Here is a 25882-nt window from a genome sequence, read left to right as displayed (position 1 = left end):
GGTCAACAAGGCAAAACCCTGTCTCTACTAAAAATACAAAAATTAGCTGGGTGTGGTGGCAGGTGCCTTTAATCCTAGCTACTCAGGAGGCTGAGGCAGGAGAATTGCTTGAACCTGGGAGGTGGAGGTTGCAGTGAGCCAAGATTGCACCATTGCACTCCAGCCTGGGCAACAAGAGTGAAACTCATCTCAAAAAAAAAAAAAAAAAAAAAAATGTGTTTTCATTTCTCTTGGGTGCATACCTAAGAATGGAATTGCTGGGTCATAGGGGGATTTTTGTTTTACTTTTCAAAAAACCATCAGACTATTTGCCACAGCAGTTGCACCAATTTACATTCCCACTAGCAGGGTGTGAGAATTCGAATTTCTCCACATCTTTGCCAACACTCGTTATCATATCTTTGATTGTAGACATCCTAGTGAGTACAAGGGAGTATCTTGTGGTTTCGTGATGCCTTTTGACGCCCCACTTCTGAGGTCATGGTCCACTACTCCACCCACCTAGAGGCCCTCTTCTCACTCTGTGCATCCTACCAATTCATCAAGACCTAGCTAAAACCCTAGTTTTCTTGGACGATCTGTGACATTAGGTCTCCAAGCTCAATTTAAATGACACCGTGGCACAGTTTTTATTTATACTTCCTGCAATTATGGGCTTCTTGGCCTACGTACATTTTCTCTCTCCCCAGACAGTGAGCCCCTTAAGAAGCAGGGTGAGGTCTTAAATTTCCTAGTGGCCAGTATTGAGCCTATCAAATAACTGATACTTTAGAAACATCTGCTGATAATGATTTGATGGAGGACCTGAGGTTGGAGCTGAGGAAGGTAAAAATGAGTGAGTGGGCCTTCTGTGTTTCAGATGGGGAAGGAGGAGTAGAAAGCACAGAGCTAAGAAGTGGAGGTCAGCCCATTCCTCACAGGATTCTCATGCAGTGGACAGAATTCATGAAAATGACGTTTCATAGGATTTTAACACCCCCTTTTTCTTCACTGTGAATCTGCATTCACCCTCAAGCCCAGACTTGGTGAATATGACAGAGATAGGGACAGTGAACGAATCCTCTTCTCTTACTGCTATCTCCTCTAACTTTCCTCCAGCACTAGCAGTTCTCCTGGAACTCTTGGGGGGTGGGTGTGGCGGGGAATAAAGATCTATACTTAGCCCCTCATGCTCTCAGTCTCCCCACCCACTCAAAGCATCAAGAGTCCCTGTGTGAGCCACATCAAGAAAGAAAATCCAGTCCCCAGTGAATCAAGAGAATCACTGAGTCCAAGGCCACCTGAGTTGTAGTCTCCAAAGACTGAAAACTATTAATGTTAGTTTCTTACACCTTTCATTTCACCCAGCTCTTAGGCAGGCTCAAATTCAAAGTACACTGTGCTAGCCTATGGCTACTTGAACCACATAATTATTTCAATGACTACTCATGAGTCAGAAAAAGCACAACAGACAGTTGACAAATACTGTTGAATGAATGTGTTCTAGTATCCAAAACTGATAGAGAAGGCCCATACAGGAAATACAGCAAAAACTTGTCCTGCATCTAACCAATGGGTCACCCTTCTTTCTTGGCTCAACAGATTCTGCTGAGGCTTCCAATGTACATCTCAGATCAATAACAGAAACCCTGAGCTGCTGACAACAGAACTAATTCAAAAATAGCTCACAGCTGGGCGTGGTGGCTCACACCTGTAATCCTAACTTTTTGAGAAGCTGAGACAGGTGGATTACCTGGGGTCAGCAGTTCGAGGCCAGCCTGGCCAACATGGTGAAACCCCATCTCTACTAAAAATACAAATATTAGCCAGGCATGGTGGCAGGCGCCTATAATCCCAGTTACTCAGGAGGCTGAGGCAGGAGAATCACTTGAACCCGGGGGGCGGAGGTTGCAGTGAGCTGATATCGCACCACTTCACTCCAGCCTGAGCGAAAGAGCAAAACACCATCTCAAAAAAAAAAAAAAAAAAAAAAAAAAAAAGCTCTCCCTTGTGGCCACATGTGCTGGTCTTCCTACTTCTAATGCATGTTCATAAGCAAAAATTGCACAAGAACTTCAGCAAAATTAGGGACCCAGTGGTAAAACAAGTATAAACCTTACAATCTTAAAGAAAATCCTTAAGGAAGCAATCTCAGTTCAGCTTTAACATCCGAACTCTCTACTGACAAATTCATTACCCTAGGGCAAGACAGTATCACACCAATCACCCCAGACTCCCACACGTCCTCTTCCCCATAATGGGTACAAAGGTCCCAAGCAAGTGAAATAACCCAAGTGTAGGATAACCATGGACTCAGTTTTAGGCACGGCAGAGAAGAACAGAGGAATCTTGTCAAGAGGGTCTACAGGGTGGATAAACCTAGAAGACTCCACAGAGTGGAAAGCTAGAAGATTCTCAAGCCTACAGGAGTCCACAAGCAGCTTTGATGAAGAATGGAAACTTCTGACACACCTAAGTGCAGTGGCTAAGAGAATGGGATGAAAGCATCCAGCCATGACAGGACAAGTCTTAGAGAGCTGTCAGAGCTGTTGGCATGGTAGAACATGGTAAGAACCAAGCCACACCTACCTTCTCTTTCAGAACCATAAAGAAAAAATCTTCTAAAGGAGGAAAGAGTGTCACTGTTCTCACATGAAGTGCATGTAGACTCAGGTGAATAGATTCTTCCAAAGCACAGAATCCGTTCAGTCCCCAGGCCTCCCTCCTCTGTGCCATACCCATGGCCTCCAACAGAAACTCATGCGCAGGCTGCATACTGTGCAACATGCTAATGCTCATTCTTCTCTCCACACAATCTTCTGAACCACACCACTGGGTAGGAGGTACACGTCAATGAGTTGCCAAGCTAAGGGACTCCTAGTTGAGCCCTGACAGCAGATTAATATAGTGTATGGTCTTTCTTTTGGCATTAGAGAAAAGTGAAAGGTTGCAATAATTTTAGCTCCACTCTTTGGAGAAATAAAATAGTTACAGATCATTCTGTTTATGAGATTTTTCAGCTCTCCAATCGGTGCTTATTTTGAATACATCACTGAGTATCTATAATGAAGCAGACCTTTTATATACTGATCTCTACAGCCAGCAACGAAGCACTATAAATCTGCAAGGATGCCCATAAAACCGTCTTCCCTCATGGAAATTTTTGCTGGGATGAAAATTATACCCTGAAATCCACTGAAGCACGGACCACCTAGAATGGGATTCTCCCCCTACAAAAATCACTAACTCCTTTTACTGAATTAATCTAAATAGCTTTCCTTCTCCAAAAAGACTTTGCTATATGTTGCCAGCTCCAATAAATGTTCTCTAGAGGTGACAAGAAAAACTTGGCTGAAAGAATCTAGCATTTTAGTATTAACTGAGACCTGCATTTCCCCCAAAACATTGATAAAGCTATCTTTCCCTACTTTATGCTGAAGTTACAGCCCATCACCCAACCCATTTTCTGAAGAAACAGACCTGCTATTTTTCAGAGTGAAAAGAATAACAGCAATAAGGAGATCTACTTAAATGCCTAAACAGAGCTCCACTTCCAGGCTAAAAACCCCAAACCACTATGCACAGCTGCCAATTTGAAACTTCAGTGTCTGCCCTCGAGTGCTTGGCATCTCAAGAAGTTGTCAAAGAGTCCTGGTTTCTTCAAAAGGGAGTCTTCAGTGAGACTATCTGTAGATCAGGCTGGGGTAAGGGAATGGAGATACTATCAAATGAATTATATTATACCATGAAGGGAGGAAAAGGGGCCAAAAGGAAGTCAAAGAGAGATGAAATGCAAGGAATTTATTCATTTGCTCAAAAAAATGAAATAAGTCTAAAGAGCCACTGCTCTCCAAGTCTAGGTTCAAGTTCACAAGAATAAGATAAAGGCATGAGGAAATGAGGTAGGCAGTAGAACTTGGGCTGCTTTGTTTCCAATACGTTTCCTCAATCCCAGTCTCACCACCTCACTGTGAGCATCAGCTGCAGAGGAAGGTAAAAACTCCCCTTCCTGCCCACTGACTACTCAGGAGGACTTCTGGGCTGAGGACATTCTCACCTGGCCATCTGCTTGTAGGCTTCTTCTGCCACAGCAAAGATGTGGGGGTCCATGTCTCCCATGTTTTGGCCACTGTAGGCATAGATGACATCTTGTCCATAGATTGGCAACTGTTCATAAGGATTAATGGCAACAAGTACGATACCTGCAAACAGACAAGGTGGTCAGATTCCGATAGCACAGCAGACACCTGGCATTAGCTCAAGGCACCCACCCATTCATACACACGCCAAAAACCAAAGAATGAGAGGGCAGCAGGACCAGTCTTAACCAATCAATCAGCTCAATCAAGGCTCATCTGTATGCTTCAGGTCTCCAAATACCCTACAGCGTGGAATAAGCATACACACACACACACACTCACAAATGCTAAAAAAAAATTGAGTTCATAAAATAGACATGTGCAAGGTGTTCCAGGATCAGAGAGAAGAGGATATTAAATTCTACCAGTATATATTAGAGAGACTTAAAAATCCATCTCAGAACTAAAATCTGGGAAAGGATTATAAATTTTCTCATTTGTATATTATCTTCACTAAACTACAAATAACATGTGGACAGAGAATACAATTTACATATCTTGAGATCTAATCTTGGCTCAGCCAACTATGTTATTTTTGGCAATTACTTCTCAGTACCTCAGTTTCCCCAACTGTTATATAAAATGGAGATAACAACTGCATTTATCTGGGACATCCTAAGGAAAAATGATGAATTGTGCAAGGGAAAATGCCAGGCATGGTGGCTCATGCCTGTAATCCCAGCACTTTGGGATGCTAAGACAGGAGGATCGCTTAAGGCCAGGAGTTTGAGACCAGCCTGGTTAACACAGTGAGACCTCTTCTGTACAAAAAAGTATTAGCTGGGCATGGTGGCATGGACCTGTAGTCCCAGCTGCTCCAGGAGGCTGAGAGGAATGCTTGAGCCCAGGAGTTCAAGGCTGCAGTGAGCTATGATGGCACCACTATACTCCAGCCTGGGTGACAGAGTGAGGCCCTGTCTTAAAAAAAAAAAAAAAAAAAAGAGAGAGAGAGAGAGAGAGAGAACACTTAAGACCAATGCCTTGTATAGTAAGCACTGCATGTTTGCTATTTTTTATTACACCACATCTCAACTTTTTTCCCTTACACCTTGTGTCCCCTAAAGAATGCATTGCAATGATGGACTCAGTAAATACATGTTGATTGAGCAACCAGGAAATGCTATAAGATTCAGATAATCTTTTATGGATGATGTGAGGCAGGTTGATGTTTGAGCCTGTAGAAGGAAAAAGTTGTGAATTTGATGTTTCAGACAAAACAGAGATATGCCTTTTTCTTTCCCATAAGATCACATTCTGGATGTCAGAAGACCCACTGACTGAGGTACAAAAACCAGAAGCTTTTCCAGTCACCTGGGAAGGAGAAGGCAATGAAAGGGAGGCTGCTAAGATGGGAAGTCTCCAACATCGTGCTCCCTTCTGGTGTCTAAAAAGAGACGCTGGGAACGCGAAGTGTAATAAACCAGATTATTCCACATAAAGGGGAAAGGGCCAGGGGGTAAAAAAGACACTCAAGTCCTCTTGACAGAAGTTTGCCTGAAAAGACCAAAATATAAGGCCCAGAACCCTAATAAATTCCACTAACGCGGCTAATCACTTGGAGAATCCTCTTAGGAACAGCCTCACATGTTCTGCTTGTTATTAGAGTTCTATAAGATTCTAATTCACGTAGCATGCAATTCACATTTCCGTATCATACTCCGAGGTCACGTGTTTTCCTTAAACATCCTGGCCCCTCCAGAGCAGCATCTAGTGCTTCCTGGACGACTCAGACTTCTGTGCCATTCAGTCACTCTGAACAGCTTGAACTGGAGGAGTCAAGATGCATTTGGATACATATGTACAGACACTGGGACATCTTAGAGGGTATTCCTTTAAAAACAGAACCTGATGGTCACTTATCTTTTTCTTCTAAAATAGGAGTCAAATTTTAAAAGTCTCCTTTTTGAAGTAAATATCTTATTAAAGGCTCTGATAATTGACAGTTTGTTTCAAATAAAACTCCCACCAGCAGTTGGAGTGAAGGAACTTTTGGGAAACCACAGCTCTCAAGCACTGGAATAAACCTGCTATTGACAGCTCCTGAAATCTGGAAGAAAAACTCACCCTAACTTGGTAGCTAAAACTATCAATTCCAAACCAAAGTAGAATATAAAAGTGAAAAACCCCTGATTGCCTGAGGTGTCACTTATGACGATGAGCAAGACCAGAAGGCGCATGCCAGGCGTTCACTCCCAGGACAAGACCACAAAGGAGCGACTCCCACAAAGGAGCCCTGCAGCCAGAATCCCCAACCAGATCCTCAATTTGCCTCTCAAACAACAGTTTATAGAGTTCTATTTTTGCTATGTCACTTACCAATACTCTTTAAAAAGAGAGAGAGAGATCAGAATTTGTGATATAGGAAAGGAGAAGTTTTAAGAAAAGCAAATATAATTTCAGGACTTTTAAAATATGTTATGAATTTTCCTCACTATTTTGACAAATACTCGTTGAGTGTTATGTCAGTACAAACAGAGGCAAGTGAGAAGATCACAGAAAAGCAGGCTTTTCAAGCAGAAAATAAAACAAGGCAAAACAAAACAAGGGTTCAGTGATGAGAGCAGGCACCCAGCTCAGGCACGATGCTGTACTTACTCCTCTCCCAGGACTCCAAGGACTGACCTAAGCCAGTCGCACCACATGGTGTGACCCATTTCTTCCCTGGTTGATCCATGATTAACACCAATCATCCCACAGAGACTGGGGCAGCCTAATTAAGCCACATTCACTGACTGCAAACCTTTCAAGGGTCTCAATGGAGAGATACTTACAAATGAGAGAGTGAAACGAGGACTCCTAAGCATCTGAGTTGAGCAAGTCTAAAGCTGGTAAGCACTTTCCAACGCATGCAGCCAACAGACGCCCCCTACTTACCACAGTAAGTGTAGATATGGTTGGACTCCAGGAAACGGACCTTCAAATTATGCAAAACTGCAGGCTCATGAAGATAGCTAAGGGCAGTCAGGTCATTTTCTCCCACCAAGATATCTGGATTCCGTAAGAAGGGCAGCTGGTTGCGTTGTACGTCAATTGGGTATTCCAGAATCTAAAGACATGCAAGTAGCAGATACAAAAAGGTGGTTATGAAGCGTAAAGTCTGTATTCAATGTCCTGTCTTCTTAGCTGGAATCACCATCTTAACATGATAGTAAGTAACGAAGATAAGTAATGTTTTAAAGAAAGACAAGCTGAACAAAATACCTGTGTTGCCATGAGAGATCAGTCCAGATGGAAAATTTGCTGATAACATAACCCCAGGATATTAAGGTAGAAGACTGACACACATAGCTCTGGAAACATAACCAGGTCTAAGAGAGTGTTCTATTGCTTCTTAAGGGAAAAATACTGAGTCTTTAATTTCAGTTGCAATTGGAATACTGTTCTTTCTTCCATCTAGAAAAACTTCCTTGATTGGCCCCATTTATTGCTGGTGCTTCATATGCTCTCCCCCATTAACAAACACGCTCCATTTTTATTTGGATCATCTTGTATCTGATGAACTGTCCTCTATAAGTGGCCTCAAGTTGAACCATTTGTGCATATATTTCTCCCCAACTAACTGCACGTTCTTCTAGGGCAGTAATTTTGCTTTCACCTAAAATATATTAGGGGTTTGAGATATATGTGCATAATCAGGGAGTAGGATTACATATTTTAAGGTCAAATCTCAGATGCGAGGTGTTATCCTTGTATTCTTAGCACTTGGACAACATTAAGTACTCAAAAATGTTCATCGACAGGATACATTTGTAACTCTCAGTACATGTATGCACACATGTACATCTACACAGGTAGTTTATAAAAAGGTGGTGGGGATGTTTTTAAACATTTAAACAGGAGGAACTTGGCTGCTGCTCACCATGTTTTATCTGAGTGCTAAGATTCTTATGGTGTTCTTAAAAATCTTCTGAGACGCTTATAAAAAGTTTCCTGAGCCCAACTTACTTATCAGGAATTCTGAGGCAGGGTTCAGGAACCTGAAATTTAAAATACATTCCCAAGTAATTCTGATACAGGTGGCTTTTAGATCATATTTTAAGAATTTCTGTTTTACACAAACCTTTTAGGAAATTCTATGGTCACAGACTCAATTTACTGGAGTAATAGTCGACTTTTAAGATAATATAAATATCAATGTTTCTCCCACCCCATCTTTAGAGGGACTTGGTTATCAAATCTTAAGGAATATTAATAAACCCAGCAATGAAAGGGCTAAGATAGGCAGATAAATCAAGTGTAGCAGATACAGAAACAAACACAAGCACATAGAGAAAATTTGTATGTTATAATGTTAAATTGTAAATAAAAGGTTAAAAGGATCTTTCCAAGTAGCATTGATAAGTAAATTAGCTACCCATTTAGGGGAAAAAAAATTAGGCCAGTATTCTTATTCTCTCTTACCAAAATAAGTTTAGATAGAACAAACATAAAAAATAATTTTAAAACTGGGCAAGTATTTGTGTAAGTTTTGGAAGTAAGAACTTTTGAAGAATTATGCAAAAGCCAAAGCCATGTAGGAAAATATTCATAAATTTGACTATAATTTAAAACTTTAAACCTATCATAAAACCTACCATATGCAAAGTCAAATGGGAAAAGGGAAAAGGGGACAGGGATTCTGCATTATATGATGGGATTCCTAATCTTAATATACGAAGAGTTATAAGAAATTCAAAAGAAAACCAACACCCCAACAGAAAATCGTACCTAAAATACAAATCACAAAATAGCACATGAACAGATGAAAAACTATTCAACTTCATCAGTAACCAAAGAGATTCAAGTAAAAGATTATCAGCACTATTATCAGACTGACAAGACCCTAACAAGGAAAAGGGCAGACAAACAGGTACACCACTTGTGGGGACAGATTGGTTTGTCTCTGGAGGGCAGCAGGCAATACCTAAATCAGAATTTTTCACTGATGAACTCTTCCTTCCTTGGTCTCATGAAATAATTTCACAAGTGAGCCAAGATATGGGCTCATTGAAGTTACAGACAGTGAAAGAAAAACTACAGGGACAGTCAGGCAGCTGCCCACAGCATTCTTCTGAATTAAAAAAAAAAGTATGCTATAGGAATAAAGTTTGTAAGAGGACTCCCTTTATTTAAACCTGTATTAAAGCCTAGATGGATGACCGTGCAAAATACCATTGGTTATCTCTGTTAGTGGGATTTCCTTTATACAGTTTCCTGTTTTTTCTTTATATTAATGAAGGCTCTTTTTTTGTGAAAAGGTTTTTTACTTATATTAAACTTTGTCTACACAGGAAACCAGTGAACAATTAACTATCATGTAGATGATGCAGAAAAATTTCCAAAAGGTGGGAACAGGGGGAAATGGAGAATGTCCGAGGGCTGATTTTTATTTCATTCAATTCTAGAGTTGCAGGCTTCTTCATCCACTATTAGTGGTATCACCAGGATTCTAATCAGACCTCCCTCCCCACAAAGCATCCCAACAACACCTTGGTGGAGATGTCCCCGGACCTGAGGGAACACAGCTGCCCTCCTCTCCCGGGCTCTGCATCCAGCTGAGCGGGCAGCACAGGGACCACCAGGTGCAGAGCCACAGAGCTCATCTCTTTCAGATTAGAAAGCCGGGACCTGAGCACTCCTCTTTCAGATTAGAAAGCTGGGACCTGAGCCCAGTGGCTTCAACTCCTGAGGCAGAAATGCTGGCCTCCTCTCGATTCTCATATGAATCTCTTCAACTCTCCCCCAAGGATGTAAACTAATACAACCACTATGGAAAACAGTGTGTAGATTCCTTAAAGAACTAAAAGTAGAACTACCATTTGATCCAGCAATCCCACTACTGTGTATCTACCCAGAGGAAAAGAAGTCATTACATGAAAAAGATACTTGCTCATGCAGGTTTACAGCAGCACAACTCACAATTCCAAAATTTGGAACCAACCCAAATGACCATCAATCAACAAGTGGATAAAGAAATTGTGGTGTGTGTATATATATATTTATATATATTATATAAATACGTATTTATATATTATATATTATATAAATACATATTTATATATGTTTAAATATATATATTTATAAATATATAAGTTTATATAATATATACATTTATAAATTGATATTTTATGTTTATATAAATACATTTATAAATTGATATTTTATATATGTTTATATATAAATACATTTATAAATGGATATTTTATATGTTTTATATATAAATATATTTATATATTTTATACATGTTTATATAATATATGTAAATATATTTATATATTTTATACATGTTTATATAATATATGTAAATATATTTATATATTTTATATATGTTTATATAATATATAAATATATTTATAAATTGATATTTTATGTTTATATAATACATATTTATAAATTGATATTTTATATGTTTATAAATACATATAAAAATATATTTATAAATATATATAAAAATATATTTATATTTATGTTTATAATAAGATATATATCTATAAATATATATTTTATGTCTATATAATATATAAATATATTTATAAATATTTTATGTCTATATAATATATATTTATAAATATGTATTTTATATGTTTATATAATATATATTCATAAATATATTTATATATTATATAAACAAAATATTTATAAATATATATTTTATATGTTTATATATTATAAATATAAATACATTTATAATATATATTTATATGTTTATATATTATAAATATAAATATATTTATAAATACAGATTTATATAAATATATTTATAAATACACATATTTATATTTTATATAAATATATTTTATATATAAATACATATATTTATATATTATATATAAAATATATATTTATATATAGAAAAAATATATATGTATAATAAATATATATACATTTATAATAAATATATATACATTTATAATAAATATATATACATTTATAATAAATATATATACATTTATAATAAATACATAAATATATATACATTTACAATAAATATATATAAAATATACATTTATAATAAATATATATAAAATATACATTTATAATATATATAAAATATACATTTATAATAAATATATATAAAATATACATTTATAATAAATATATATAAAATATACATTTATAATAAATATATATAAAATATACATTTATAATAAATATATATAAAATATACATTTATAATAGATAAATATATATAAAATATACATTTATAATAGATAGATATAAAATATACATTTATAATAGATATATAATATATATTTATAATAGATAGATATATAATATATATTTATAATAGATAGATATATAATATATATTTATAATAGATAGATATATATAATATATATTTATAATGGATAGATATATATTTATAATGGATAGATATATATAATATATGTTTATAATGGATAGATATATATAATATATATTTATAATGGATAGATATATATAATATATATTTATAATAGATATATATAATATATATTTATAATAGATATATAATATATGTTTATAATAGATATATAATATATATTTATAATAGATAGATATATTTATAATAGATAGATATATATAATATATATTTATAATAGATAGATATATATAATATATATTTATAATAGATAAATATATATAAAATATATAAAAGGAATGCATGGCATTAGCAGCAACCTGGATGGGACTGGAGATTCTAAGTAACTCAGGAATGGAAAACCAAATATTGTATGTTCTCACTCATAAGCAGGAGCTAAGCTATGAGGATGCAAAGGCATAAAATGATACAATGGACTTTGGGGACTTAGAGGAAAAGAGGTGAGAGATAAAAGACTACAAATTGGTTCAGTGTATACTGCTTGGGAGATGGATGCACCAAAATCTCACAAATCAGCACCAAAGAACTTACTCATCTAACCAAATACCACCTGTTCCCCAAAAACCTATGGCAATAAAAAAATTTTTTAAAAAAAGCACGTGGAGGCAAACACACATGCAGTTTTGTGAAAACTGCATCCACAAATAAACAAGTGGTACTGGTTTCAGTAAAATTGATAAGGAGTAAAAATGCCCAGAGCAGCAGAAAAGAGGTGGGGGCTGCAAGCTCAGCAGCCAAAGCTGCAGATTCTTGGGTATGTGGACATCCAGAGGGAACGCAGGAGTGACAGACTTGAGAACAGATTTTTTTCTGTAACAGGAATTTGATTCTAATACTGCTGCTAGTGTCTGGCATTTACAGCTAATATGGTTTTATCTGACATCTAAGTGTTTATGACAGTGATCGGGGCCATGAACTTTCTGGCACAAAAGATTCCATCCACTCCATAATAACTGGGCCTTTAGAGGTGAAAAGGATAAATGTTAACATTTATCACAAAATTAATGCTTAGTCACCACTGAGAGTGGACCTTGGCTCCTTTCTGCAACTAGGAGCTGGGAATCAGGAACAGATGGGGGTCCCCAATTGGTCCCTGCCTGACAAGTGGGACTAGATGAGTGAGAGTGGCAGGAGGCCTACAGTGGGAATTGGTCTATACCTGAGCTCTCCGGTAGGGTAACCCCTAGCCCCATGTGAGTATTTCAGTGAAATTAATACAATTAAATTCAACTGAAACCTCAGTTTCGCAGTCACACTAGCCACTGTTAATACAAAGTGACTGAGGTAGGTCTTGATTAACAGAGGTTTGTCTACACAAGGCTGAGGATGCAGGCAGGGAAAAACGTAAGATGCAGGAGATCTGCAGCCTATGCTTTGTCCAAGGAGGTTTGGGAACTTCAGTATTTAAAGGGGAAAGAGCAAGCAAGAGGGGGAAAAAAGGAGGGAGAGGGAGGGTAGGCAGTGAGACAAATGGTTACATTCTTGTGAGGCTCTGATTAGCCTCAGTAAATCCATATTTTACATGTGAAAAGAGGGAGAAAATGAAAAAGTCCATTGTGCATTTGTCTCAGAGTAGGCAGAGGGATGATTTCTGGTCTTGTCCTTGTGCTGCACCTGTGAAGATAAGCTGGTAATTGACATTGTCATGGTGAGAGTCAACAGAACTCAGTTTTGTAGGCCTAGTTTATAGGGGTGATATGTACCCTGGAAGATTTAGGGACTCAAGAAATTTCCTTGTAAGCAATTTGTGAGGACAGCCACCTGGGGAGATAATGTGGTCTTCTATCATTGTGGGAACACGTCTTACAGATGAGGCTATGACACAGGGCTGCAAAATTACAGCTGTTTGGGAACAGAAGAAAAGTAGTATTGCATGACTCAGTTCCTAAGCTTAAATTTCCCTTTGGCACAGTAAGTTTGGAGTCCTGAGAGTTTTTCTTTTTGAGACAGAGTCTTGCTCTATTGCCCAGGCTAGAGTGCAATGAGGCAATGTTGACTCACTGCAACCTCCGCCTCCTGAGCTCAAGTGATCCTCCTGCCTCAGCCTCCCGAGTAGCTCGGACTACAGTTACATGCCACCACGCTTGGCTAATTTTTGTATTTTTGATAGAGACAGGGTTTCGCCATGTTGCCCAGGCTGGCCTAGAACTCCCAAGCTCAGGTGATCCACCCACCTCAGCCTCCCGAAGTGTGAGATTACAAGTGTGAGCCGCCACGATCCCGGCCTCCAAGAGTTTATTTTCTTTCACATCACATTTTAAGGGTCCAATAACTACATGTAGCTAGTGACTGACACATTAGACAACTGAATACAGAACCACAGCCAATGTTCTATTGGAAGCGCTGGCCTAGACTGTTCTAAGCCCTGTGGGCCTATGATCCTATAGTACTTACAAAAAATATTAGTTAAATGAAATGTCTGATTCACTGATAACTCCTCCCATACCTCAATCTATGTCTGTGTTACATAGTATAACAGCAAGATGGTATAATCATAAAAACATTTTTGAATGACAGTCCCAAAGATTTGGAACTAATAATAATCATACAGTGGACAGAAGAGGAGAAAGAATTGGCTTTTATTATCTTCCCATAGAACCAGAAGATCTAGAAAAAAGATATGCTAGTAAAAACAGGGTTACCAGCTGGCAGGCAGTTGGTGTTGACCCAGAGGTGGAAATGGCACCGAATAGGAGTTAACCCCTGTATTCAAGTCCTGGTCCATCAAAAAAAGCAGTGGCTCTCAACCCTCCCTGCACACTGGAATCCCTGGGAGAGCTTTTAAGAAAGATAACCTACATCCCATCCCAAGATTTTTTAATTAGTCTGGCTGAAACCTAGGCTTTGCCTTTTAAGTTCCCCAGGGGTTTCTAATGCACAGCCAAAGTTGAGAAGAACTGAACCCAAGTTCTGTAAGGCCTTGAGCCCATCATTTGACTTCCAGGAACCTCAGTTTCCCTAACTGTAAGATGGGAAGCCTAGTTTCAGCAATCTTCAAGGGTTCTTCCAACTTCATTGGCTGAAGGTTTTTAACTTAGGTCCATGGGTGCAGGGGTTTTCTCATTTGTCACATTACAACAGCTATCCTAGAAGAAAAACCATGTTAAGGAAACTCTATTCCCAGGTAAGAGAAGGCCTCAAAGCTTAAGTCCACTTACCCTCACTACAGCAGCAAGCATGTGGCTCTAGTTTCATTTAATATGCATTAAAAGGTTGTTTTGTGCTATGTCCTAGACAAGCACAAAAAAACACATTTAATGACTGTTGTGCTGTCTCTCATTCTCTAACAGTCCTGTGCTTAAGTTTTATCACCATCTTCTCCAGTCCCCAGAAAGCTTATTCTCCTTAAAGAGAACCTTCTTATTCTTCCTCTTGCACCACGAAGCACAACACAGACACTCAATTACTTGAAAAATAAAATACTCTGATTTATGTAACCTTCCCAATTAGGAAATTCAGTTATGAAGAAGCAGCAAATTAACTCTGAAACTTCAGTGGCTTAATACTGCAAAGGTTTATTTCTCATTTATGCTAGGTGCACAAGGCTGGCTGGTACTGAGGCTCTGCTTTCTAAGGTCACACTGACACCAACATGCTGCCTGACAGCCACCAGACAGAGGAAGAGAAGAGCACAGCAAACTCCCGTGGGTTCTTCTCTGCTTCCACCTGAAGTGATCGACATCAGTTCTACTTAGCGCCCACTCAACAAAAGTAATCACAGGGTCCCACTGAACTGCAAGGGGGCTAGGAACCATGGAGAAGCATGAAGGTATCATCTCTGCCACCCTAAGTGTTCCTGCTTTGAGAAGTCAGCAGGAAATCCAAGTAGTATCCAAAAGAGTTTCAAAAAGAGTGTGGGCCAGTCATGGTGGCTCACACCTGTAATCCCAGCACTTTGGGAGGCAGAGGCTGGCAGATCACCTGAGCTCAGGAGTTCGAGATCAGCCTGGCCAACATGGTGAAACTCCATCTCTACTTAAAATACAAAAATTAGCTGGGCGTGGTGGCATATGCTTGTAATCCCAGCTACTCAGAAGGCTGAGGCACAAGAATTACTTGAACCTGGGAGGCAGAGGTTGAAGTGTGCCGAGATTGCACCACTGCACCCCAGACTGGGCGACAGAGTGAGACTCCATCTCAGAAAAAAATAGAAGAAAAAGTGTGAAGTTAGAGGACTGAGACTCAGATACGAGGGTAGCTGGAGTAGTGTCAAATATCCTGCCATGGCCACCACTGTTTTAGAAAGACTTCTACAGATTCTTGAAATTGAGTTTTTCATATCCTAACCCTGTATTGTATATTTTCGTCATAAGTTGGATAGAAAACTTCACAAAGGTACAGATATGTCATTTTTACTGCTGTATAATCAGACTCTGGCACATAATTGCTCAATAATAATTTTTAATGAATGAATGATGAATCAACAGTGATGCAAGTAATTAGAAGAAAAGTCTATAAATGAAAAGCTACTGATAAACTGCCTGGTCAACACACAATTAAGAGGTTTGAATTATAAACAAGATTACAGCAGCATAAAAATATGGAGTCAAAGTTAATCTTTTGACTTCAATTTATTGCACTGCTTACACATTCTGTCAGAACCATAAAGCCCCAGTTTAACTCCTAACTTGGTGTACTCCAGCAATGAACAGACCAGACCACTTTCCTTATGGGCTTAAACCTGAGTTTCCCAGCCTTGTCACTGTTAACATCTGGGGCTGGATAGTTCTTTGTTGTGGGGGTGCCACCTTGTGCATTACAGAGCACTTAGAAGCATCCCACTAGATGCCAGTAGCAAATCCTCCACATGACAGTTGTGACAACCAAAAATGTGCCCAGACATTGCCAAATGTTCGGGGCAGGGGTGCAAATTGCTGCCCCACTCATCTCTAATCTGGAGCAGCTGGGCAAAGCATCATAACCTGTGGGGAAAAAAATTAGCAGGAAAAATAGGTCAATGACAATAGATTACAAAGAGCTTCAAGGGTACTCATCTGCAGACAGACGGTGGTGATGGTCACACAACATTGTGAATATACTTAATGCCACTGAACTGTACACTTAAACAGTGAAAATGTTGAATGGTTATGTGTATTTTACAACTTTTTTTTTATACTTTGACTCTTTAGACAAGATGACTAATTAGTGGAAGCAATATTACCAGTAGATAATTATATGCATTATACTTTATGCTAGCTAAAACATTTTGTGTATGTACAACATAACCATAACTGAGCAATTGAAAGCGAGATAAAGATAAAAATAAAAATTATTAGGAGACCCAAAAAACAGCATTATAAGAACTAAAATGGCCAGCTAAAAGAAGAAGTAATCAAACTCTACCTCTACTAAGAAGCTTTGCTGGCTCCAGAAGGGTATCCTCAGACACTCTTAGCTCTCTGGTTTTGCCAGATGTGTGCACAGCAGGCATTTAAGTTGCACCAAGTACACAAGCACTCTGCATTCTCAAGGTGAATGAGTCTGAGTGCACCAATATGCAAGGACAATAGTCCTAGTGGTTCTGTGAGACTATAGCTTCTTGACATGAGGAACCATGTTTGATTAGGACTTTGTTATAATGTCTTCATATGTTCAGCACCATCCTTAGACCTGAGCAAGAGGGACCCCTTCCCTGACACTGTGATGCAGAGGGCATTAAATATCACAAAATATAAATCATTAAAGAACACGTAGTGTGCCCCTGTCCTTGGGATCAACATTCAGTGCTGTCACAGCATGACCTGAAATGCTCAACACCGCTCTGGTGACTAACACCTTCAGGCCTCAGAGAAATGCTTCTCCACACCTTGTCCTGTGTTCTTGAAATAAGACAACAGTTCCCAGCTGCCTTGAGGTTCATAGGTTGTAATATTGCCAGCACTGGAGAAATGATGCTTTGGAGTGTGGGGAAGAATCAGGCAGCAAAGAGGCTTAGGTAAAAGGGAGGACAAACTCATTATTCTTCCTTTCAGATAGCACATGCAAAAGATTCTTACATAATGGATTATCATTTTCCAATTAGGCCAAGGGTCCAAGTCCTTGCTTCTCCACATGCTCTTGTCGTGGTTCCAGGGGTGCTAAGTATTTGCAACCCCTGCAACATGACAGAGGAGGAATGCTTTGCAATACTGAACAATTCATACTATTCTTATGTGTTTACACATATGTGCAGGTATAACATGCCCAAACCAAGATAGTGATTCTATATATTGGCAGCTGGATAGAGATTGAATAGAATTGCAACTATCTTTATTTTTAAAATATTAAATGTTTAAAAATGTTTTTAATTAAAAATATGAGATTTAAATAATTTGATAAAATATACTTTAAACGGATGTAGGGTTACATTCTCTTGCCCTGACCCTCCAAATGTCAGGGTGGGCTTGGAAATACTGAGACGGTAGAGTGCATTACTCTTTGAAAAGCTCACATGCTCCCCTGTCTTCCTCTCACTCATGAATGCTAAGTCAGAGCCTTGCCCAGAGGGAGTACTCATCAACAAGGTGGGTGATAGACAGTATATACAAACTCGGCTGGAAAATGAAATTTAAATTAAAAGCCATGGAAACAAGGAGAGTTTTCCCTGACACTAGAGGGCAGGAGTCAAGCAGTCAGAAAGGGAGGTGGGGCCAGGAGAGAGAAGGCCTGGCCTGCACAGAGGTGCTCCAGGAAGAACATGCAGAAGCTACCTCATCACCGAGTTTTGCACCCCCTGAAAGCCTGATCCACTCTAAAAACAGTCTTGTGCTAAGAGTTGGCACACCTAGATACCTTGTACCCATCATGGCTCTGGGGAGAAAAAGGTATAAGATGCTATTCCCCCAAGAAGTTTATTATCTTGTTGACTTCAATATGAAACATCTTACATTATGCCAGGTGAAATAAACCAGATACAAAAGGACAAATACTGTACGATTCCACTTCTATGAGGTACCTGGGATCATCAAACTCAAGAGACAGAAAGTAGAATGGAGGTTTCCAGGTGCTGTGGGGGGAGAAGAGATTGGGAAGTTGGTGTTTAATGGGGATCAGGTTTCAGTTGTATAAGAGGAAGAGTTCTGAAGAAAGATAGTGGTGACGGTTACACAATGTAAATACCACTGAGTTGCGCTGCCACTGAATTTTAACTTAAAAATGGTTAGCATGGTAAATTTTATGCTACATATATTTTACCAAAATAGAAATGAATGAATGAATGAGCAAAAGCAAGAGTGAAAAAACCTTTCAGAGGCACAGAAAGAAGCTTGACTGTCTTGAAGAGGGGACAAGTTAGCAAGCAGGAGGAAAGTCCTATCATAAGTCAGAGGTTAGGAATATCATTGTCTTCCTGGAAGATAATCTAACTGATGTTAATCCTTTGCTGATGCAGTGAAACCCACACTATTGAACTTCAGGGGGAGGGAGGATGCACGAGGTTGGTTGGAAGAGGCTGCTGGGGCAGATTTTCGTGCCAGCATAGTACACCATGGATAATTTCAGCTTCAGGGGAGACTCTGCATTCAAAGTCTGGCCACGTAATTTCTCTGCTCCTGCCTCTAGTCCACAGCTCCACTAAGTCACTCGTAATGATAGCTCAGAGCCAGCCGTGGACAAGCCACTGCCCAGGAGCAACCTGGACAGACTCAGATGTTCAGAGCCCATTATTTCTCGAGAGCTGCTAATCTCCAGTGCCAGGCTTTCCTTCCAATTACATGCTGCCTGGCCTTGTAGCAGGGGAAGGTGGAGATGGGGTCTGGGCAGCTGCCAGGATTAGTCATGCAGGGCCAAATTCATTTTCAGCAGGGTGGGCAAGCATCTGCTCTGTTTTAGCAACATGGCAGATCATTCCTCACTACCTCCGTGCAACTTTTTAAAAACACCCACCCACTAGAAAAGATCAACGGAAATGCAATCTGCTGGAGTAGAGTAGAAGATACACCATTCAAGTGGGTGGACTAATTTCTTTTTTTTTTTTCCCGGGCGTGGGGTGGGAAGTTATTCAACATGGCAAACATAATTCCATCTGTTGGGAGTTGTGCTTCACATCTCAAAAGCAAGAGGCGGCTAGCGAAGGCTGCCTACTAGGAAGAGGAATGTGAGGGGTGCACACCTTGGTACAGACATTGTCTAACAAGCTCATGTTCCAGGTTTACCAAGTGATATGCTTAAGTTGATATAAAACAGAAGTTAGTAGTAGGATGTTCAATCAAGTTAATCACCAACCATCTAGAAAAGGAGACAAGACCAAGAATAGGCAGGAAATGATCAAAGGACAGAGGATATGGTGCACACTTTTAGTGCTGTTGCCATTCAGAGAGGAAATAGTCTCTCCAATCCGAACCTTTTCTCCAAGCAATGCCTGTTCTGCAGCCCAAACTCAACCCATCTCAAAGCTGACTCTTAATTTGTTACCAACCATTTTGTTCCAAACCTACTTTTCTCCCAGTTATCTCCCCCACTGTAAAGCCTCCATGAACTACCTCTGCCTGCATCCTCAGCCTCAAGCCACCCAACCGTCCCCTTCCCCGACAGCTCCCAGATGCACTGGCTTCCTTCCCTTTCCTGGAACACAAGGTCTCAGGGCTTGGGCACACACAGCTCCTGCCTGGAATACTCTACTCTTGGTCACCGCACCCTGAATCTTCCATGGCCAACTCCTTCCCAAAACCCTCTCTCCTCAAGAGGAGTTCCAGCTACTCTGGGGGCTGAGGCAGGAAGAGGATCACTTGAGCCCAGGAGTTTCAGGCCCGCCTGAGCAACACAGTGAGATCCCATCTCTTTAAAAATAAAAAGAGTGGGTTCCTTTTCTCTCCTATACCTCATGCACTCACTTCCATGCCTACTGCCATTTATTGTAATACTTTGTCTCACTTTTGTGTTCATGTTCACTGCCCCCCTTTAGCACTGAGCTATCTGAAACAGCAGGGCCACAACCATTCACCCATGTGCCCCCTGGGACCAGGCACAGCATATAGGGTGAGCATCCATTATTTGTGAAATGCACCAGTTGCAGAGGCAGTGGTCACAAAAGGCTCATGAGAAGGGAAACTAAATCAGACATATTAGGAGGAATAGAATTTCACAGTTACTACCTTGTTTCCCACTTGAAAGAAACAGTCTGAAGGTCAAAAAATAAAAAATGCTCACTACAGCAGCTAACACATAGGGAGCACTTATGTGCCAGGCACTATTTTAAGTACTTGCCACATATTAACCCATCTTATTCTCAAAACAACCCTAGATAAACTAGCACTCCCATTTTATAGATGAAGTAACAGGCACAGAAAGATTGAGAACTGATGTAAGGTCACAAAACTAGTGATGGCTGAGCCAGGATCCCAACCCAGGCAGGCTGGCTCCAACCACTGTACCCCGTAGGGACCCTTGTAGCAGCTCCTCTCCCTCACTTCCCAGTGAGGTCTCAACCTCCTGTTCCCTCCACTCCACTGAGAAGATTCCTGCCTTGACCACCAATGATCTCTCAGCTGCTAACCCCAATAAGCACTTATTTTTTGTGTGACATCCATAAAGCGGCTTCCTGGCTTAGCACTTTCACATACATCAACAGCAACAAGAAAGAATCCAAGGGCTCAGGAGCTCCAATGTCCAGGGAAAACTCCAGCCCGCAATGTACTATCTACTACTGTTCCTCGCACACCTGAGCTCCCCGCCCCACCCCACCCCCACCCCGGACTCGCTCTTACCGTTTCATCCTCCAGTCTGAGCTGCAGGCTCTTGTCTCCTTCTTTGTAGTCCTTGGTTAACTCAGCTGAGCGCCATACCTCATCAGAGTCAGGGATCCAGACCCTTGTGCACTGAAAGATTAAAACAGAAGAAACTTAGATACAGAACAAAGCTCTCAGATTTCTAAATGTGTGTCACTACCTAGAAAGTGCCCATCAAGAGAACTTCTAAAGCTATCTGCACACATCTCCCCACCTTCTCATTTCAGGACACAATGTGATCTGCTGTCATGATAACAGGGGAACAATTCACAGGACTGGTGGCAGAGGGCACCTTTTAGATGTTAAAAGAACATTGCAGATCAATGAAATTAAAATTCTACCCGAGACTGCTGAGCCTACATTTGTTTAAATACACTAGATATTGCACCATTATCTCAAAGGGTGTTACAAAATAGCGATGTCAGAGGGAGTTATTTAGCAGGCTACAAACAAAACAACACAGGCAAAAGCCAAGACAGTACAGCAAATGTTCAAAGCTTGGGAATCTCTGCTGATATTCTGCATTCAGAGACAAAGTCATTGTCCTGCAGAAGTGAAAGAAAGTGGTCAGCAAATGGAAAGTGTATTTAAGTATCCTCCAGTTCTCAGCCACCTCAATTTATCTATCCACTCTTTTTCTTTTTTCAGATGGGGTCTCACTCTGTTACCCAGGCTAGCATGCAGCGGTGTGATCATAGGTCACTGCAGCCTCCAACTCCTGTGATCCTCCTGTCTCAGCCTCCCAAAGTGTTGGGATGACAGACAGGAGCCATTATGCCCGGCCTATTTGTCCATTCTTTAAGCCATAAACCCAAAACTTTCACTCACTTTCCCCAAGTAGCTGTCCTGATTTGCAGACAAAGTCATTGAATGCGGCCAAGTTCTGGCAGGAAAGAACACAGCCCTTGGTAAAGTAGTGATACAGGATTAACTGTCAGTGACTTGCCCAGCACATTCTCAATGTAACTAGGGGGTTCCCAGCCCTACTTGCAGTCAGAATCACCTGGGGAGCCTGGAAAATATCAATTCTTGGCTGTACCTCAGACCAACTCAGTCAGGATCTGAGGTGACATAAAAGCTCCCAGAGACACTAACGAGTGCTGAATGGCAGCATCTGGATCTCCTGGGATCCCACTGCACAGCTGTCAGAACAATTCCTGCATTTTCATTTCATAGGTAGACAACTTCCACAGGGCCTATTTTCTGTAGAAGCCGTCAGTGCATCTGGCTTCTTGGCCATAGAATATTATCAGGAAATCTGAAACAAATGGTTCTTTTGACCAAAAGCTCAACCAGAACATGTGCTTGGGTCAGCATCATCCACTTCACTCCTGGAGTGACAGCTGAGCACAGACCCTGGGCCAGTCTGTCACCTGTGCACATGCGGCCAGCTGGCTTTACTTTGGTCCTGACTTTTTTTTTCAAAGCAGTGTTTTCGTCCAGGTAATCAGAGGCTTTTTTTTTCTTTTTAAAGCAAGATCCTGACTCCTCCTACACTTGTCTCTAATTCACTATGGAACAGTGAAAGTTGTAAGGTAATAGAATCAGAATACCAGTCAATGAGAAAGCAAACATCGACCACTTTGCATCCTTGACATCCCAACTCAGGATACAAGCCAAAGTCAGCTGTTTCATTACTAAGAAACAAATTCACAGAATCTTAACCTTCTCCCTGCTTCTTAAGCCTGCTGCCTTATAGCAAGATATTATCATGTCTTTATAGTAAAATAATATAGAGCTTTAAAATAACAAAGAGCTTTATTGCATCTGAGAGCTCCAGAGTAAAATATAAGGAATGTCCTGAGGTACCTCCAGAGAAAACCTTCTGAGCATTTGCTGACCTTAACTGTCAACATTTCTTCTACCCCCAGGTGTCCTCACTTTCTCCGCTATCGTTTAAGTCCACCATCCATCCAGCTGTGATGACCTTTAAGCTCCTGTCCCTAAGCTTCAGGTGAGTGTCCATCCTTCAGCCTCACCACAGCTCTCTCTTGTCACTGAGTTCCACTCCTGGGACTCCCCCTTCAGCCAGCACACCCAAGAAATTTTTACCTAAAGCAAATTCTCCACTCCATGTAAATCATGTCAGGAATGGCTCAAGATAACAGAATGAGGAATAATCAGAAAGGAACAGGAAAATCCCAACAGGAACCGAACGGAGGTAATGTTGTGTAGATCCTGGAAGCCAGGGAGCGCAGTCCCAGTTCAGCCAAGGACTCTGCTGGCCATCACCCTGTGGCCCGTATGCCACTCATGGGGTGGTTAGTTGCATCCAGCACTGAAGAATCTCATTGCCTGGCTCGATCTCAACTTTTATTCTAGGGGAGTTCATGTACCTTTCTAGTTATATAAATCTCTCCTCTCTAAAGAGACTGAGAGCACCTGGTAGGCATACAATTGGCTTCTCATATTGTCCCATACCCACAAAATCTATCACAACATAAGGGGCACAGTGGGACCCCAATGGTACTTTAGCTCCTTGTTCTTCCAGGTGAGGACCTCAGCATCGTCGTCACCTAGGAGCAGGTTAGAAGCATAGAATTTCAGCTTCCTCCAGACTCACTGCATCAGAATCCTCATACTAACTACTTACTCTTCCATTCCTGCAACATCATCTCACTCTCCCCTGCCTTTGAGAATATGTCAGCAAACTACAGCTGTGGGACAAATCTAGCACACTGCCGTGTTGCCTGTTTTTGTACAGCCCATGAGTTAAGAATGGTTGAAAAAAGCTCAAAAGAAGGATATTCACTGAACGTGAAAAAATCACATGAAAGTCAAATTCTGATGTCCATAAATCAAGTTTCCTGGGAACACAGCCACATTCATTCATTCATTGATGTATTATCTATTTAATACTTTCACATTTTAATGCTAGAATTGAAGGCCAGGTGCAGTGACTCATGCCTATCATTCCAGCACTTTGGGAGGCAGGAAGATCATTTGAGGATAGGAGTTTGAGACTGGCCTGGGCAACATAGCAAGACCCTGTCTCTACAAAACTTAAAAAAAAAATTAGCCAGATGTGGTGGTGCATGCTTGTAGTCCTAGCTATTCAGGAGGCTGAGGCATGAGGGTCCCTGGAGCCCAGAAGCTCAAGGTTACAGTGAGCTATGATTGTGCCGCTGCACTCCAGCCTGGACAACAAAATGAGACTGTCTCAAAAAACAAAAAGTAATGACAGAGACCCTGTGATTCAAAGCCATTTTAAAAACATAGTAGGCCGGGCACAGTGGCTCACACCTGTAATCCCAGCACTTTGGGAGGCCGAGGTAGGTGGATCATTTGAGGTCAGGAGTTCGAAACCAGCCTGGCCAACATGGTAAAACCCTGTCTCTACTAAAATTACAAAAATTAGCCAGGCGTGGTGGTGGGTGCCTGTAATCCCAGCTACTTGGGAGGCTGAGGCAGGAGAATCGCTTGAGTCCAGGAGGCGGAGGTTGCAGTGAGCAGAGATTGTACCACTGCACTCCAGCCTGGGTAACAGAGCAAGACTCTGTGCCGGAGAAAAAAAACACATAGTAAAATGTTTACTATCTGATCCTTTACAGGAAAGCATGCCAACCTCTGTCCTTGTACTTAACTATTTCCTCAGGCCACAGTGCCCTTCCTCACTTGTCCATGTGGGCAGGGTCCAACTTCCAGCACCATCTCCTCACTGATCACTTCCTTTCCTGTTCCCCATAGAGTTAGCCATACCCAACCATAAGCTGCCACTATCAATTCTTCTATGATTAGCTTTCCTTCTGGTTTTGCAGTCATTTCTTTCACATCAGTTTCATCTCATTACAGCAAGATCTTCCAAATATACTGTTGGGCATCTTTGTATCCCTAGGATCTAGCACATCCTGGCACGGAACAGATGCTCACTAAATGTTCATGCTGAGTATAGGAATCAGTGAACAGAGAATGTGCATTCATGGGGCACCTGGTTTATACCTAAAACACATTGTGATAAGTACCATGTAACCAAGTATGAACATGGAGATGTAGCTCCTGAACCTAAGTGATGTATATCTAGTTGGGTCGATAACTCACATAAAAATATGCCCTACTGGGGTGATGTGACCAACTCCTAAGGAGAGTAACATCTATCCAGCAGACAGAAGGAAGACAGGGAGAGAGGGGGAAACAAGTTAATGCCGACTTTGGAAGAGAGAAAGTTGGTAGCCAAATTCTTGCATGATGTTTAAAAGGATTTTGTATATGCAGATCTGATCAAGCAAGCTTTAGATGCAAATCTAGTAAATATTGGGCACAAGATATGTGTCCAGTCAATCTCCACAATAAAGACACATGGACACGCATCGAGATTATAGCAGTTCATTGTTAAATCAGAATGAAGTGAACCCCCTGTTCTGTGCAGGATGGTTCACAGCTGCCAGCTGCCACCTCCCCGCTCTGCCTCCTCACTTTTATCTTACTTTATGGATTCTCAGCTTATAGTGTCTATAAATTACTGAGCAGGGCTGTTTACCCAATGTCATCCATACTGCATATAATGAGAAATTTATAGATCTTCCAAGGGTAATTTTAACCATAATCAAATTTTGTCTTACATGCTGGCTTTGCGAGATGCATTGCGTCTGTAATCAAGTACAAAGCAGTATATGATGAGTACAAAATATATGGCCAAGAAACAGACACACGAACTAAGAAGGGAGAGACAAGACCACAGTAGCTGGGAAAGACTTGAGGAAGGCAGATATGATCTGAGG

At 40.4% G+C, this 25882-nt stretch overlaps 1 protein-coding gene across 1 annotated transcript in view; it reads right to left on the bottom strand.

The window, feature by feature from the left end:
• MYO5B (myosin VB) overlaps positions 1–25882 on the bottom strand; it is a 403095-nt gene that overhangs the window by 242364 nt on the left and 134849 nt on the right. Inside the window, exons 2-4 of the mRNA XM_030810458.1 lie at positions 21144–21254; positions 6993–7164; positions 4037–4181 (exon numbers count right to left, since the gene is read on the bottom strand). Of these exons, the coding sequence (XP_030666318.1) occupies positions 4037–4181; positions 6993–7164; positions 21144–21254 (428 nt within the window). The remainder of the gene's footprint in view (positions 1–4036; positions 4182–6992; positions 7165–21143; positions 21255–25882) is intronic.

This window comes from Nomascus leucogenys, chromosome 4 (genome assembly GCF_006542625.1).
Source record: "Nomascus leucogenys isolate Asia chromosome 4, Asia_NLE_v1, whole genome shotgun sequence".
Lineage (NCBI taxonomy): Eukaryota > Metazoa > Chordata > Mammalia > Primates > Hylobatidae > Nomascus > Nomascus leucogenys.
This window is presented reverse-complemented; position numbering and strand designations above follow the sequence as displayed.